Source organism: Crinia signifera, chromosome 4, assembly GCF_055691185.1.
Source record: "Crinia signifera chromosome 4, ASM5569118v1, whole genome shotgun sequence".
Taxonomy (NCBI): domain Eukaryota; kingdom Metazoa; phylum Chordata; class Amphibia; order Anura; family Myobatrachidae; genus Crinia; species Crinia signifera.
In genome coordinates this window covers 153,547,793-153,561,283 of record NC_139220.1, presented here as the reverse complement: position 1 = coordinate 153,561,283, position 13,491 = coordinate 153,547,793, and the positions used below count along the sequence as shown (strand labels likewise).

The following is a 13,491-nucleotide window of genomic DNA, read 5'->3' as shown; positions in this document are numbered from 1 at the left end:
TGTACAACCTTCCTAGCTTCATACTGGGAAACTTTAAGAAAAATTATTTTATATATATATATATATAAAACTTTTTTCTTAAAGTTTCCTAATATATATATATATATATATATTTATATATATACACACACATAAAGTGCAGATGTGTCCACATAAATGTAGTCTCCTTTCGCATTAAGCAGCCTTTCCAGTCATGCCATGACTTGCCAGTGTCAGGCATCTTTTTTTTACAATTTTTCCCATTGAAATTCGCCTTTTTTGCAAACAAAGCTTCTGCTGATTAAGATTTTATGCAGCATGCCTCAATTCTGTTTACAGTTGTATCAGTCTACAAAAAGCAATGGTACAGTGTTCTCCTGTAAAACGCTATATAACGTTCCATTTCTTATGCAGGCACACACAGTATAAAGGGATGTTGCACAACATTTTAATCAGCATAAGCTGCTTGTGATTCTCATTTTCTCTGTTTTGTAAATAAGATGTACTATAATAGTGAAAGTTGCACAAAAATAATGCTTTGTAGTACTGAGCCACACGGAGATTACGTGTAATAAGACTAGTAGCACACGGAGGATAGATGTATGTGTACACATCTATCTCTACATAAACATCGGATTTTGTTACCATAATTTAAAATCTGGATATTACAGATCAGACATTGTGTTATGTATAGTAGAATAAATATGAGACACTGCACCATAAATAAGTCATTTCAAATGAGAGCATGCTCTAAAGGATTACAATGCCCGATATTACATTGCTTTTCTTGATTGGCCTCTTCATTGCCAGGGTGGGGGTGGTATCATTTGAAGAGTTTGTAGAGTATGTATTGCACTTGATCAGAGCCTGGTCTCTTGTACTTCTTCTTCTGTTTCTTCTTGCAAGGCAGTGATTTTGGGTCTTGACTTCCTCTTACTGGAGTTTCTGCGATGTAGTGGAAATAGTTTCAGGCGGTCAGAGTGACTCATGGCCTGCTTAAAGAAACTCTTTTCATTCATCAGCTTCTGTAAAGAGTCGTACTGTCGTACAGTATTCTCTTCTATTACCTGAGAGAGGGTTAAACAAGTTTTAAACTAACAGTTCCTTGGAATATTTACTTTTGGCATCAAGACATAAAATCATTTACACATTTATCGAAATAGTTGATATGCGGTCACTAGGTCAACCACTATTTTTTTACATCGATTAGGTCAACACCTAAAAATGGTCGACATGCACTAGGTCTACATTGACAAAAGGTTGGTAGGAATATGGTCGACACAGTAAGAGGTTGACTAGAGTTTTTACAAAAATTTTTAATCCGATTTACTGTCGTAAAGTTGTATGCAATCCCCCACCGCTATTTCCATGCTGTCTTTCCCGAAGAATGGGCTAGGGTCATGACTGTCGGGACAGACACAAAGAATCTCCGAAAAACATGGGTACTTGTGTATTATCTGAGCGCCCGATTTTTTTCATCGCATGCCACTACTTAAGGCATGCGATGCGATTTATTTATTGTAAAGACCCGATTTTTAATTGTATAGTCACCCATGGGAGATTTCATACCCCCACTATCCAACTACGCATGGAGTTGATTTTATATAGTGTGGCGAGCGCAGCGAGCCCGAAGCGTGGCGAGCAGACGTGGATTACTTTACATGTATTCTGCGTCCGCTCTCCACGCTTCGGGCTCGGTGGCTCGCCACACTATATAAAATCAACTCCATGCGTAGTTGGATAGTGGGGGTATGAAATCACCCATGGGTGACTATACAATTAAAAATCGGGTCTTTACAATGAAAAATCGCATTGCATGAATTGTATGGCACTATATTGCATGCAATGCGATGTAATACAATTAAAAAATCGGGCGCCCAGATATTACGCAACTACCAAAACACGTGTCCACCTTTTCCTGTGTTGACCATTTCCCTGTCAAACCTTTTGCATTTGTCTACCTTTTGTCTCAGTGGACCTAGAGCATGTTGACTATATTTTAGGTGTCACTGGCGATCATTAGTGGTTGACCTAGTGACTGTCGACAGACATTGTGTACCATTTATCCCAGAACCAAATAGTTTTTATTAAAAATGATGGACGTTCTATGTACATCAAATAAGGGGAGTATTGAGCCATTTCTTAATAAAATATGCCAACACCCAGCATTGTTTCTTCCATCCTTATTAGGTGTGGTCAATTATGCAGGACAATATTTTGCCAGGCTAGATGCTCTTCTGTTCAGATTGCTGCAGATGGCTGTTCAATGCTACTGACCCTAGGTCCAGGGGGGCCCACGCCACACATCCTGCACCTATTTCTTCGGTGTCCCACAGCATCAGCACTTTAGAAATCACAAGGACAGGAACTATTTTCACAGCAACATTTTACCTGTTGTTTCAGTAATGCGCAGTAGGAAATACGCAGGGACAGCGGCAACTTCGCCATTTCCACAGAGATTTGTTCAGTAGGCTGGCACAGTACTAAGTCTACTACTACTCCTACTGTGCTGCAGGCTACAGCGGGGTAGGCTTATGAAGACTGCACATCTTAATATACCTCTGCGTACATACTATAAATACTGTATATTAATATTCTAGCAACTACGCCTCACTATGTCTGAAATACAGTGGTGTTGTCTCCTCCTAGGTTTCAGGAAAACTCTGCTGTCCACCGCTGAAGAGTAGATAACTGTTTTTTGCTTTCTTGTTGAAGGTATTAATTATGGTCAAAACCCAAATACAAAGTAACACTGGTTTTAATTACACTTGTGTATTTGTTTTTAAGTTGGTTTTCTAGGCAACCTGCTGCTTCACGATTGCGGGCGAATTCTGCATTTTTTTATTTGCATAAGAATTACAATGATATAAACATTCAGTAAAATATACATAGTACATGTGAATTCTCCCATAAATGAATGCGTTTCGTCTTAACTACTTCATCAGGGGAAATTCTAGGTAGTAAAAGATGCCATTTAGTAGAAGTTTTTCATGAATATTAAATGGCATATTATACCACCTAGAATTTCCCCTGATAAAGTCGTTAAGTCGAAACGCGTAGGGTCATCAAGCATTCATTTATGGGAGAATTCACATGTACTATGTACATTGTACTGAATGTTTTTATCATTGTAATTCTTATGCAAAAAAAACCCGCAGAATTCCTCTGAATATAAGAGGTTTTAACCCAAAAAGGTGGTGGTATCGTTAAAATTTGATTCGAACACACCCTATTACTTCTATTCAATATATATATATATATATATACACACACACATACACACACACATACATACATAGACAGTACAAGTACAATTCTCTGCTCTGCTGAGCCCACACAAAAACGCTGGTTGCGCACAGGAAAACGATAGGCATCCACTGCTGAAAGGGGGGTGGCCGCCTGCCTTCCAGGGGCAGGCGGCTGATGTCACCGGATGTTAGCTGCCCACCCTCTGTTCTCAGAGCAGAGCGCCGCTAATCTAAGTCACTAGAGAGTCACTTAGATTAGTGAGCGCTACAGAAATCATTTGATGGTCGGCGACTATCGAATGATTTCAGGCCCGCACGCAAGCCTGCGAATGTATGTTTATGCAAAACATCCATTCGCAGTGCTGCAGGGAAAATCAACAAGTAGCGTTGGGCAGTGCTACATGGCTCGCAAAGCAGCAAACTACCAGAATCAGGCCCTAAATCTCTATAGATACATTTTATTGTACACTAAAATACTCCAGTGGTTCTCAGCCAAAGCCCTGTGTGTGTGTGATCATAAAATACCTTTTAGGACCATACGTGTCACTAACTTACCAGGAAGAACTGACATTCCAGCATGGCCTCCAGCCTGTGCTCAGAGAGGATGACTGTACAATTGGCAAATGCATGCTTTAGAGTTTTCCTAATAATCTGAAAAGTTCTGAAATGAAATGATTACACCATTGATAAATGTATTTGATGATTTGTAAAACATAACAATATCAGATGTATTTAAAAACTTACATAGGATCCAAATGAGCACTTGGTTCATCCAGCAGGAGAATTTTTGCTTTGCTAAGAACTGATCTGGCCAGGCACACCAGCTGTTTGTGTCCGTGGCTTAGTACACACCCGCCATCCAAGAGGACAAAATCCAGCTGACCTGGAAACTGCTCAATTATCGACTTCAATCCAACCTACAGATTGTGAAACCCATTTATATTAATGGTACATTGTAGTTAATAGCGCTTGGCCTTTAAAATACTGTACATAAAGCATAAAGATTTTTAGTTAATAAGGTTGTGACGAAATAATTGTGTTTATGAATTTTCTTTTCAAATATTTGCTCACATCACACTAACTTATATCCTCCAAGGCACACAGGAAGCTACTGAACAATACAGTTTACACAGAGCCAACGGTGTCTTGTGAAGGAACACAAAGGACCGGGTATGTCACATGATACTGTGACTGCGCTGGTAAATTCAGATTTACAGCACATACACAATTTAAATATATAGGATTTTTTTCTCAGACATGAAGTTACTCTGTCTTACCACAAGGTGGCAACACCACACAGAAGATTAAAGAAACCTCTGTGTGATTTCTCAGTAAACACTGTACAGTACTGTTCTTAAGTAAGTCATTTGGCATGCTGAGTAGATGGCAGCACATATCCTGCAAGAGTCTCTTTGTTATTTGTCATTTTATCAAGGTGTTCACAATACAGCTCATTGTCACCACTGGTTATTTTGTAATAATTGTCACGCCAAGAGGGTCAATGTATAGCTTTACCTCTTCAGTAACTTTCCAGATATCTTCATCACTGTGTTTTCCATAGGGGTCCAGATTTTTTCTTATCGTTCCAGAAAATATGAATACTTTCTGTGGGGGATAGTAGAAGAACCATAATCAATACCAGCTTTGGACATTTTTGTAACATAGCATCATGCTTTTTAGCGTGGGTAACATAAGACTTCCTTGTGACAAGGTTGTGCCAACACTTATTACAGTAAAATGAAATCTGTTTCCTCCTTTATTTGAAAGAAGGTAATTGTTAAGCACTTGATTATAAAAGGCATCCATTTACAAATGATATGTCTTGCATAATTCTTACACAAATAGCAGTTCCTCATATTAATATTTATCTTCATTTTACAGAGAGATCTACAATTACGTTTTGGTAAGTGTAAAGTGATGTTTATAAAGCCCACTCAACAACAACGCAAGCCTGAGTAGCCACTACACTAGGTAGCCCCCACCAAAACAAAAAATATATATATAGGAGTAATGACCTCTGGCGCTATGTGTATCTAACAAATAGTCAAAACTTCTGTGCTAAGCAATGAATGACTGTTTGTTATATAACAATATGATTCAAACTCCAGGATAACCATACAGGAATGGTATATTAGTGAGACATGGACAACATAGGCTGGATATAGATTACTAGCTCCACATCACACAAAACAATAACATATTATAGGTAGCTCATAGAATAGCACAACATAATTATACCACCAGCTTAGTTCAAATGATAATAGGATGAAATATAAAACAGACTCACATAGAGCTTATTGTGGTGCAATAAAGTAAAGTGGACTGAACCGGGCTGAATAGTAGAATATTTTTGGATAATACCATGCAATTTCCCATACCTTGCCTTAAAGAAGAGCTGCTATTAGCTGTAAATGCACTGGCTATGTTCCTATGCATGCAGTGACTTACATTTGACTGGTCTCGCCCATTTCTGGACTGTTTGGCAGCCATTTCAGGTTATTGTCCGGAAATACCATCTGCAGAACCTAGGATGCACTCTGTATTGTATGGTGGTCAGTAGTTTGCATTCTGTATGATATGGATGTCATTAGGGTCAATGTTACGTTTTATAGTGCATGCTAGGATGCATTCTGTACTGCTTTACTATGAAGAAAAGCCAACTATATTTAAAACCAAGACACTATTGTTAAGGTTTCATGAGTGAACCCAGCATCTACGCTAACTCTGTTGGTCTACCCTGAGGAATGACCAGTACCTGCGGATGCTAAGTCTTCACCTATAATCACCACGTTTGGAGGAGTGATTTAAGTCCACCCCAACCCCACTGCAACCAGGTCTTATGGACAAGATACTGGCGATTCTTCAGAGGAGACCAAAAGGTGAAACTGGCTAACAGGGCATAATTGGGGATGACAATAGCTAACGGCTCCTGAGAAATACCAGTGGAAACAAAAGTAAGTTGGTGACCACCTCGCAGGCCACATGCGACCAAGTCGCAAATATAAGAAAGCAAGGCAACACAAAGTAACATCACACAATGTACTGCAAACCACACTAAGACATAACAACGACAACACAGAAGAAAGAGCCCCAATGGGGTAAATGGGACCCTGCGATGTGCACCGAGAATACCAGGCCCAGGGCATAAAACCAAGGCCAGTGTAAGGGAATCACTGCCCGGAAAGTACAAAATAATAACAGCAATAGAATATGTATTTATTTACATTTCCTTATATAGTGCAGCAGATTCCGTTGCGCTTTACAATTGTAAACCGAGATAAAGCAAACCGGGTAACAACAGACAGACTTGGAGGTAGGAGGACCCTGCTGCAAGCTTACAATCTATAGGGATATAGGAAGGTAACACTAGGACAGGCACCAGTAATAGCATAGCTTGTAGGTCCAGAAGGGAAGCTATATGATACATTAATGCCTCAGAGGGTTATGCATATGGAACTTAAATATGATAGGTTTGCCTGAAGAGGTGAGTTTTCAGGGAATGCTTGAAAGTTTGGAGGTTAGTGGAGAGTCTTATTGTGCGTGGAAGGGCATTCCATAGGGTGGGAGCAGCCCGATGAAAGTCCTGTAAAAGTGAATGGGAGCTGGTGATCCGTGCAGAAGAGAGACGCAGATCTTATGCAGAGTGGAGCGAGCGAGATGGAAGATATTTTGTGATAAGTAAAGAGATAAACATAGAAACATAGCATTTGACAGCAGATAAGAACCACTTGGCACATCTAGTCTGCCCCTTTATTGATAATATTACCTCCAATCTCTTATATCTGATTGGCATATTAAAGGGCCCGAGGAGTCTCTTATGGAATATGAGGTGTATCTGATGTCATATGAAGGGATACAAGTGTTGTGTTATATATAGAGGAGCCAGGGGCGTAATTAGGACTTGGTGGGCCCCATAGCAAAATTTTGAAGGGGCCCCCCTTCCACAGGGAGCGGAGGTACACATGCATAGTGCGGATATAGACAGGGCCGGTGCCACCACTATGCAGTGTTAGGCATTTGCCTAGGGCGCCGGCCACTGGGGGGCGGTAGTTGGGAGCAGGGCAGGAGGGAGAGCTGGAGGTCTGGCTTAGCGGGCAGGAGGGAGGGCTCGCTGCGCTGTAGTTCAGTCCCGGTGCATGTTAACTGACATCTTCCTCCACCCGCACCGCGTACAGCCGCTCAGCCGGGCAGCGTCTGAGGGTGAGCCAAGTGCTCAGCGCTGCCAGGCTGAGCGGCTGTACATGGTGCGGGTGGAGGAAGATGTCAGTCACACTGCGCCGGGACTGAACTGCGAGGCCTCCCTCCTGCCCGCTAAGCCAGACCTCCAGCTCTCCCTCCCGCCCGCCCGCCCGATGAGCTAGACCCGGGTGAGTAATTATATATGCACTGGAGGGAACAGCACGGCGGCCGTATCCCCCACCCCCCCCAGATCAGCACGCCGGCCGTATTCCTCCCACCCCCCCACCCGTGGAGCGGGTGAGCGCCGGGGCACCCCCCCCCCCCGCCTTTTTTATTGAGACATTGCATACATATATAACATATTATACAGTAAATGTTGTACAATGCTTGGTATATAATAAAATATTTGAACAATGTACAGAAGTCTGATGTCATTAATCCAACCGTCATACATTTTATATAAACAGTCTTGGTAGCAAATCCAGCCAGCTATTACTTGTGGGGAAAGTACACACACAGGAAGCCACTCTATCCTAAACTCAGATAAAATCAAGGTGCTCAGTGGCGTAAGTTCGCCCCAGTTTTCCAGAGGCAATATAAATATAGGTCCCCCCCCCCACCACACACACACACAGCACCTTGTATAACTATATGTATGCATGTATGTAATTATGTATGTTATGTTTAAAATAAAGAGATTGTGGTGTCTATGGTTCTACTAGGAGGGGAAGTCAGCCACAGAAGTGAAATTGAAGGCTTTTAATGAACTGATTGAAATGTGCAGGAGAGGTGCCCCCTTGGGAGCAGGAGCCCGGCGGCAGATGACTCCATTGCCTCCCAGAGTTACACCTCTGTAAAAATCCTGACATGACACCACTGCTAGCCTCATTTTGATTGAGAGAGATGAATTGAGTGAAGGTGTAGAGAGACATACTGTAAAGGAAGAAATAGGAAGGGAGTTGAGAGAAAAAGTTACCTTATAACAGCAGCCTGAACAGAGTCAGCCAGAGAGATCCCTCCCACGGGACACTGCCGTCCCCGGGAGGGATGCGTGAACATCCCAAAAAAAACAGGACATTCCCGCAATAAAAGGGACAATTGGGAGGTAGGCACTTTATGAAACCATATTGGACATAAACGAAAAAACAGATTACAATATTTGATGCTATCTACAAAACAAAGGCATCCATAAACGCTAAGAACTCCTTTAATTTATTTTTAAGCATTTTCTAAATAGTTTTTTTTATACGTCTATAGGAATAGAACCATTTCTGCACAGGTGACAGAATATAATTTAAAACTTCATAGAACCCTAATGAGTCAAGAGAGTGCATGTGCTTAAATCAGTGAAAGGAATCAACAAGTGAAAGATAAGCTTTGAAGATTTTATCACTTCTCTTCTCTTATCACTGCTTCATACATCTACCCCTGAGAACATTGGAGACATTTATATTCTGAAATAACCCAGTCAGTAGAGGTCCAAAAGGCTGGCCGATAAACACATGTATGCTTTTTTTTCTGGTACACCTTTATTTTGGAATCTATGCTGTTTTTGGATTTTGCAGTCTACACTATCAGACGCTTGCCCCTTTCCACTATTTTTAAGAAACGTTACCAACGTCAAACAACTGGTTCATTAAAGGAATAACAACCACCTAGAGAATTGGGGAGTGTAACGGTAACCGATAAACATCCTGTGTTATTGATATTCTAGTGATAGAATTTCTCACTTGAGTAATGTGGTATATACAAATATACCCACACAGACACACATATAAAACTGTTGCACCATGCTTCCGTTAGATGATATGACTCATATTTGCCAACACTGTCTGAGATCAATGAGAAAGACACGTTTTCATACTTCATTACAGCAAATAAAACTGGCTCTTATGTAAACAATGTGAGATGTTTTGATGAGAACAGATATAATCCTCACTTGAGCAAAGCAACACTCATAGCTATTTGCTGCATGGTATCAAAATACATTAGTAAATTCTATGGCAATTCTAAAAAAACATTGCTACTGGAGGTGAATGTAAATAGGTCAGGGTTGCCGACTTTTAAATGCTCCTCTCCGGGAGAAGCCCGGAGAGGAGACTTTCCTTACCCAATCGGGGGGGGGGGGGGGCTTGACTGTGACGTCATTAAACCCCGCCCCATTACGGGAAATAGGAGAAATGACTGCAATTCGGGGGGCTCAGGGTGGTCCCCCAGATTCCAGGAGGGTTGCCCACCCTTCCGGATTTTCGGGAGACTCCCGGGAATTCTGGGAGGGTCGGCAACCCTGAAATAGGTGGGAAAATCTGGTGAGGGTTGCCCTGCAATTCAAACGTGCCCACATCATCTAACAATGTTTTACATACAAAACTTAAGCTGCGTACACACGGGAGCGATAGGGGCTGAAATCGCTGGAAATATGGTCGCAGGCGACCATATTGCCAGTGATGGGAGTGTGCCCCGGCGATAAATCGCCGGGTGCGCGCTCCCGTTTTCAGTCCCATTGTAATCGCTGGTCGCAGGAACATGCTCCTGCGACCAGCTGATTTCCACTGCCGGGCTCTCCCCGGCAGTTTCTTTTTCATCAGCGACCATCTCTGGTCGCTGATGAAAAGGAGAAATTGAGCAATATATCTCCCCCGTGTGTACGGGGCTTTAGAACAGCTAAGGTGTGAATGATTCTGTCTGTTACACATCTCACCAACCACAGAATTGGCTTTACTGGGTGGTAACCGAGCAACATATGGGTGTTTGCAGGTAAGAGAAGTGTGTTTAGGGAGTGTGTTGTCAAAGTTGTGCATATGCAAGTGTACTGTATGACATTTTCTGCTGAATCCTCAGCACCAAGCATGGTGCTATTAATAGTGATTGTTCTGCCACATTGATGCACCTAAGTATGGGCTGGCGGTGTCAAGAACTACTACCGCAAGGGGTGTGGTTCAGGCCCAATATCTCTGCAAATCAATTAGAATAGAAAATGTTTCTCTTTGGTCCCTGACTTTTTTTAAATCTGTGACTAAAGTCAATGTCTTCTTTTCATGCACTTGAAAAATTTTACTAAATTAATTGAGCAATTACTATTTTATATTGCAAATACTAAATATGGACAGTTGAGAAATCTCAGAAGTCGTAACATTGATTTCCGACTATCGAGTTCCTGTCAAACTGAACAAAAAACGGCCTGGGATTCTAAATGTCGTACCAACAGTCGGAATCCTAGAATGAATACCCACCTTAGACTGTTAATAAAGCAATACAGTTATTACCTTAGAATACAAATTTAACATGATCAACAATATATAGAGTAACAATATATATATACTGTATATATATATAGATGGAGCCCCTCTCTTTTATTGCCGGCGCTCGTCAGAACCTCCCCGCTGGCGAGTGCTGGCAGAGAGGGACTCCATTAGACTGGGATGCACGTCCCAGTCAGTTGGCAGCTGGGCTGGGCGACCCTGCCCATCTCTGGTTCTGGGAGATGGACAGGGTTGGGGGGATGCTGGGAGGTGGGGGAAAGTGTTGGGGACCGGCGGCGAGGCGGCGGGGACCTGGGGGGAGTATCTCTTATGGCTGGAATTGCCAGCCCCTGAAAGAATGAGCCACACTCCATCTGTGTATATATATATATATATATATATATATATATATATATATATATATAAATATATATATATGGGGAGAAATGAAAAAAGATACTGGCGACCAATTGTTGTGAATTTAAAAGATATGAGAGATATATAAAAAAATATAATTTATTCGGATGACAAGATATAGTAAAAAACAATAAGACAGCTATGCATACATATGAATAATAGAATTTTTATAGAAAAAATAGGGGGATAAAAAATGGGGAATTTTGGGTATAACGACACTTAAATCTAAAGATGGAGGACCTACGGATAAAAAAGGTTCAAATATAAAAATATAAAATATATATATATATATAAATGTTAAGATATAAAAGAATCCTTAACTTTGAGAGGTAGTAGGAGGTAGGTGGGTCACCTACCTCCTACTACCTCTCAAAGTTAAGGATTCTTTTATATCTTAACATTTATATATATATATATATTTTATATTTTTATATTTGAACCTTTTTTATCCGTAGGTCCTCCATCTTTAGATTTAAGTGTCGTTATACCCAAAATTCCCCATTTTTTATCCCCCTATTTTTTCTATAAAAATTCTATTATTCATATGTATGCATAGCTGTCTTATTGTTTTTTACTATATCTTGTCATCCGAATAAATTATATTTTTTTATATATCTCTCATATCTTTTAAATTCACAACAATTGGTCGCCAGTATCTTTTTTCATTTCTCCCCATAACCCTATAAGTAATATACCATTACTTTTATTGAAAGATAGGCTGACACCTCTATAATATAAGGGAATATTGTTGTGATTCTTTTTATTTATTTAGCACAAGTGGCGCCTCTTTTCCAAAACAACTAAATATATATATATATATATGTGAGCATCAATATACTAGTGTGTGTGTGGCACTAATTGTGCTTGCTAAACTGGCTGCTGCTAGAGACGAGAACAGGAGAACAGGAAAGTCTGTATAATGCTGTTTGCTTTCCATTGATGTTAAAAGTAAACTAATGAAAGAGCTATTTTGTTTTGTATGTCACAATCTAAAAGTTAAACTGAACAAACCAGTCTTGTACACAAGCCTGAGAATTATTTACCCACAACCCAATCCAACTGTGATAAAGGAAGAAAAAGCACTTAATATTATTGCTTACATATTACGGATCTAAAGTACATTAGGTAATAGTTTGATAATAGAAAATGTTTATAGTATGATGTCTTAGAGAAATACAATCCATTACAAAATTTTATAATGTATATTTCACTGTGAACGCTTTCAAGAATACTAATGAATGTTACTGCCCATTGCACAAAAGAAGTTTGTAAATATTCATATGCAGATTTTATTAAATGGTATATAATAACGTTAAATTGCATTTGTATAACCTTTAAATTTAAGTTTATTCACTAAAACATCACAGTGGACAATTACTACTACTACTATATGTATTGTATAGTAGGGTGGGTAATAACATGCTCAATAGAAAGAGCATACATACATACATATGACATTCACCATGTGGTGATTATCAGGCCTTTTAACAGCAACAACTACAGCATAGCCCTTGTCACTGAAAACAAGCCCAAACACGGGTCCAGTATACAGATGTCCACACTTACACCTCGCCTCCCTGTGCATTAAACAGTCTTACAGTGGTCAGGGAACAGAGGTAAGTCACCCCAAATGAGATCAAAATTAAATTCCTTGGGGTAATGGAAGGTCCCACTCCCACAGATGGGTATGCATATGAATCTATAGATGGAGCACCTCCTGTTGTTGCGGGTCCTGGCGATTCTATGGCCATCGCCAGGACCCGCAACATCGCTCCCGCACCCATTCCATCTGAGTCCACCACTGCCCCCTGTCGCTCCCCCATCGGTGCCAGCAGCCCCCTCACCCCCATCCCCCTGAAGCGGAGACAGGCAGGGATTCCGCTCCCCGCCACCGAGTGAGGTGGACGTGCGTGTGTGTGAGATGCTCGCGTGTCCCCATCAGATGGATTGCCTCTCCACCAGCTGTCGCCAGCGGAGGGGATCTGGCAAGAGCTGGCGCTGAATGAGAGGCGCTCCATCTGTATATATAGATTCTATATGCATGCCCGGCTGTGTGCGTTACAGTACTGTAGTGTACAAGGACCTGATGCAGTGCAGTGTGTGAGGCCCTTGTGTATAACACATTTCCCTGCGTAATGCCCCGGTCCTGCCTACAAGTCTGCCCGCTTCTTCAGTAGAGTCGACTAGTTGCTGTGCCATCTCAGCAGTGTGCAGTCTATACTGCCGCTGCAGCGCCAAGTTTCCTGTCTAGGTTAAAAAAATATCATCTTGAAATGCTGACACTAATTGTTGCCTGGACATCACATTATCAATGGCTATACCACACACAGCCTGACAGCAATTGATGATGATGACCATGTATGGCTGTGTGTGGTACAAATTTTGTACCACACACAGCCATACATGGTCATCATCCTCATCAATTG

At 41.1% G+C, this 13,491-nt stretch overlaps 1 protein-coding gene across 1 annotated transcript in view; it reads right to left on the bottom strand.

Moving 5' to 3' along the window:
• Window positions 1-233: 233 nt before the first annotated feature.
• CFTR (CF transmembrane conductance regulator) overlaps window positions 234-13,491 on the bottom strand; it is a 176,300-nt gene continuing 163,042 nt past the window's right edge. Inside the window, exons 24-27 of the mRNA XM_083182806.1 lie at window positions 4,743-4,832; window positions 3,972-4,144; window positions 3,783-3,888; window positions 234-1,046 (exon numbers count right to left, since the gene is read on the bottom strand). Coding sequence (XP_083038932.1) covers window positions 840-1,046; window positions 3,783-3,888; window positions 3,972-4,144; window positions 4,743-4,832 — 576 coding nt within the window. The 3' untranslated portion in view covers window positions 234-839. The remainder of the gene's footprint in view (window positions 1,047-3,782; window positions 3,889-3,971; window positions 4,145-4,742; window positions 4,833-13,491) is intronic.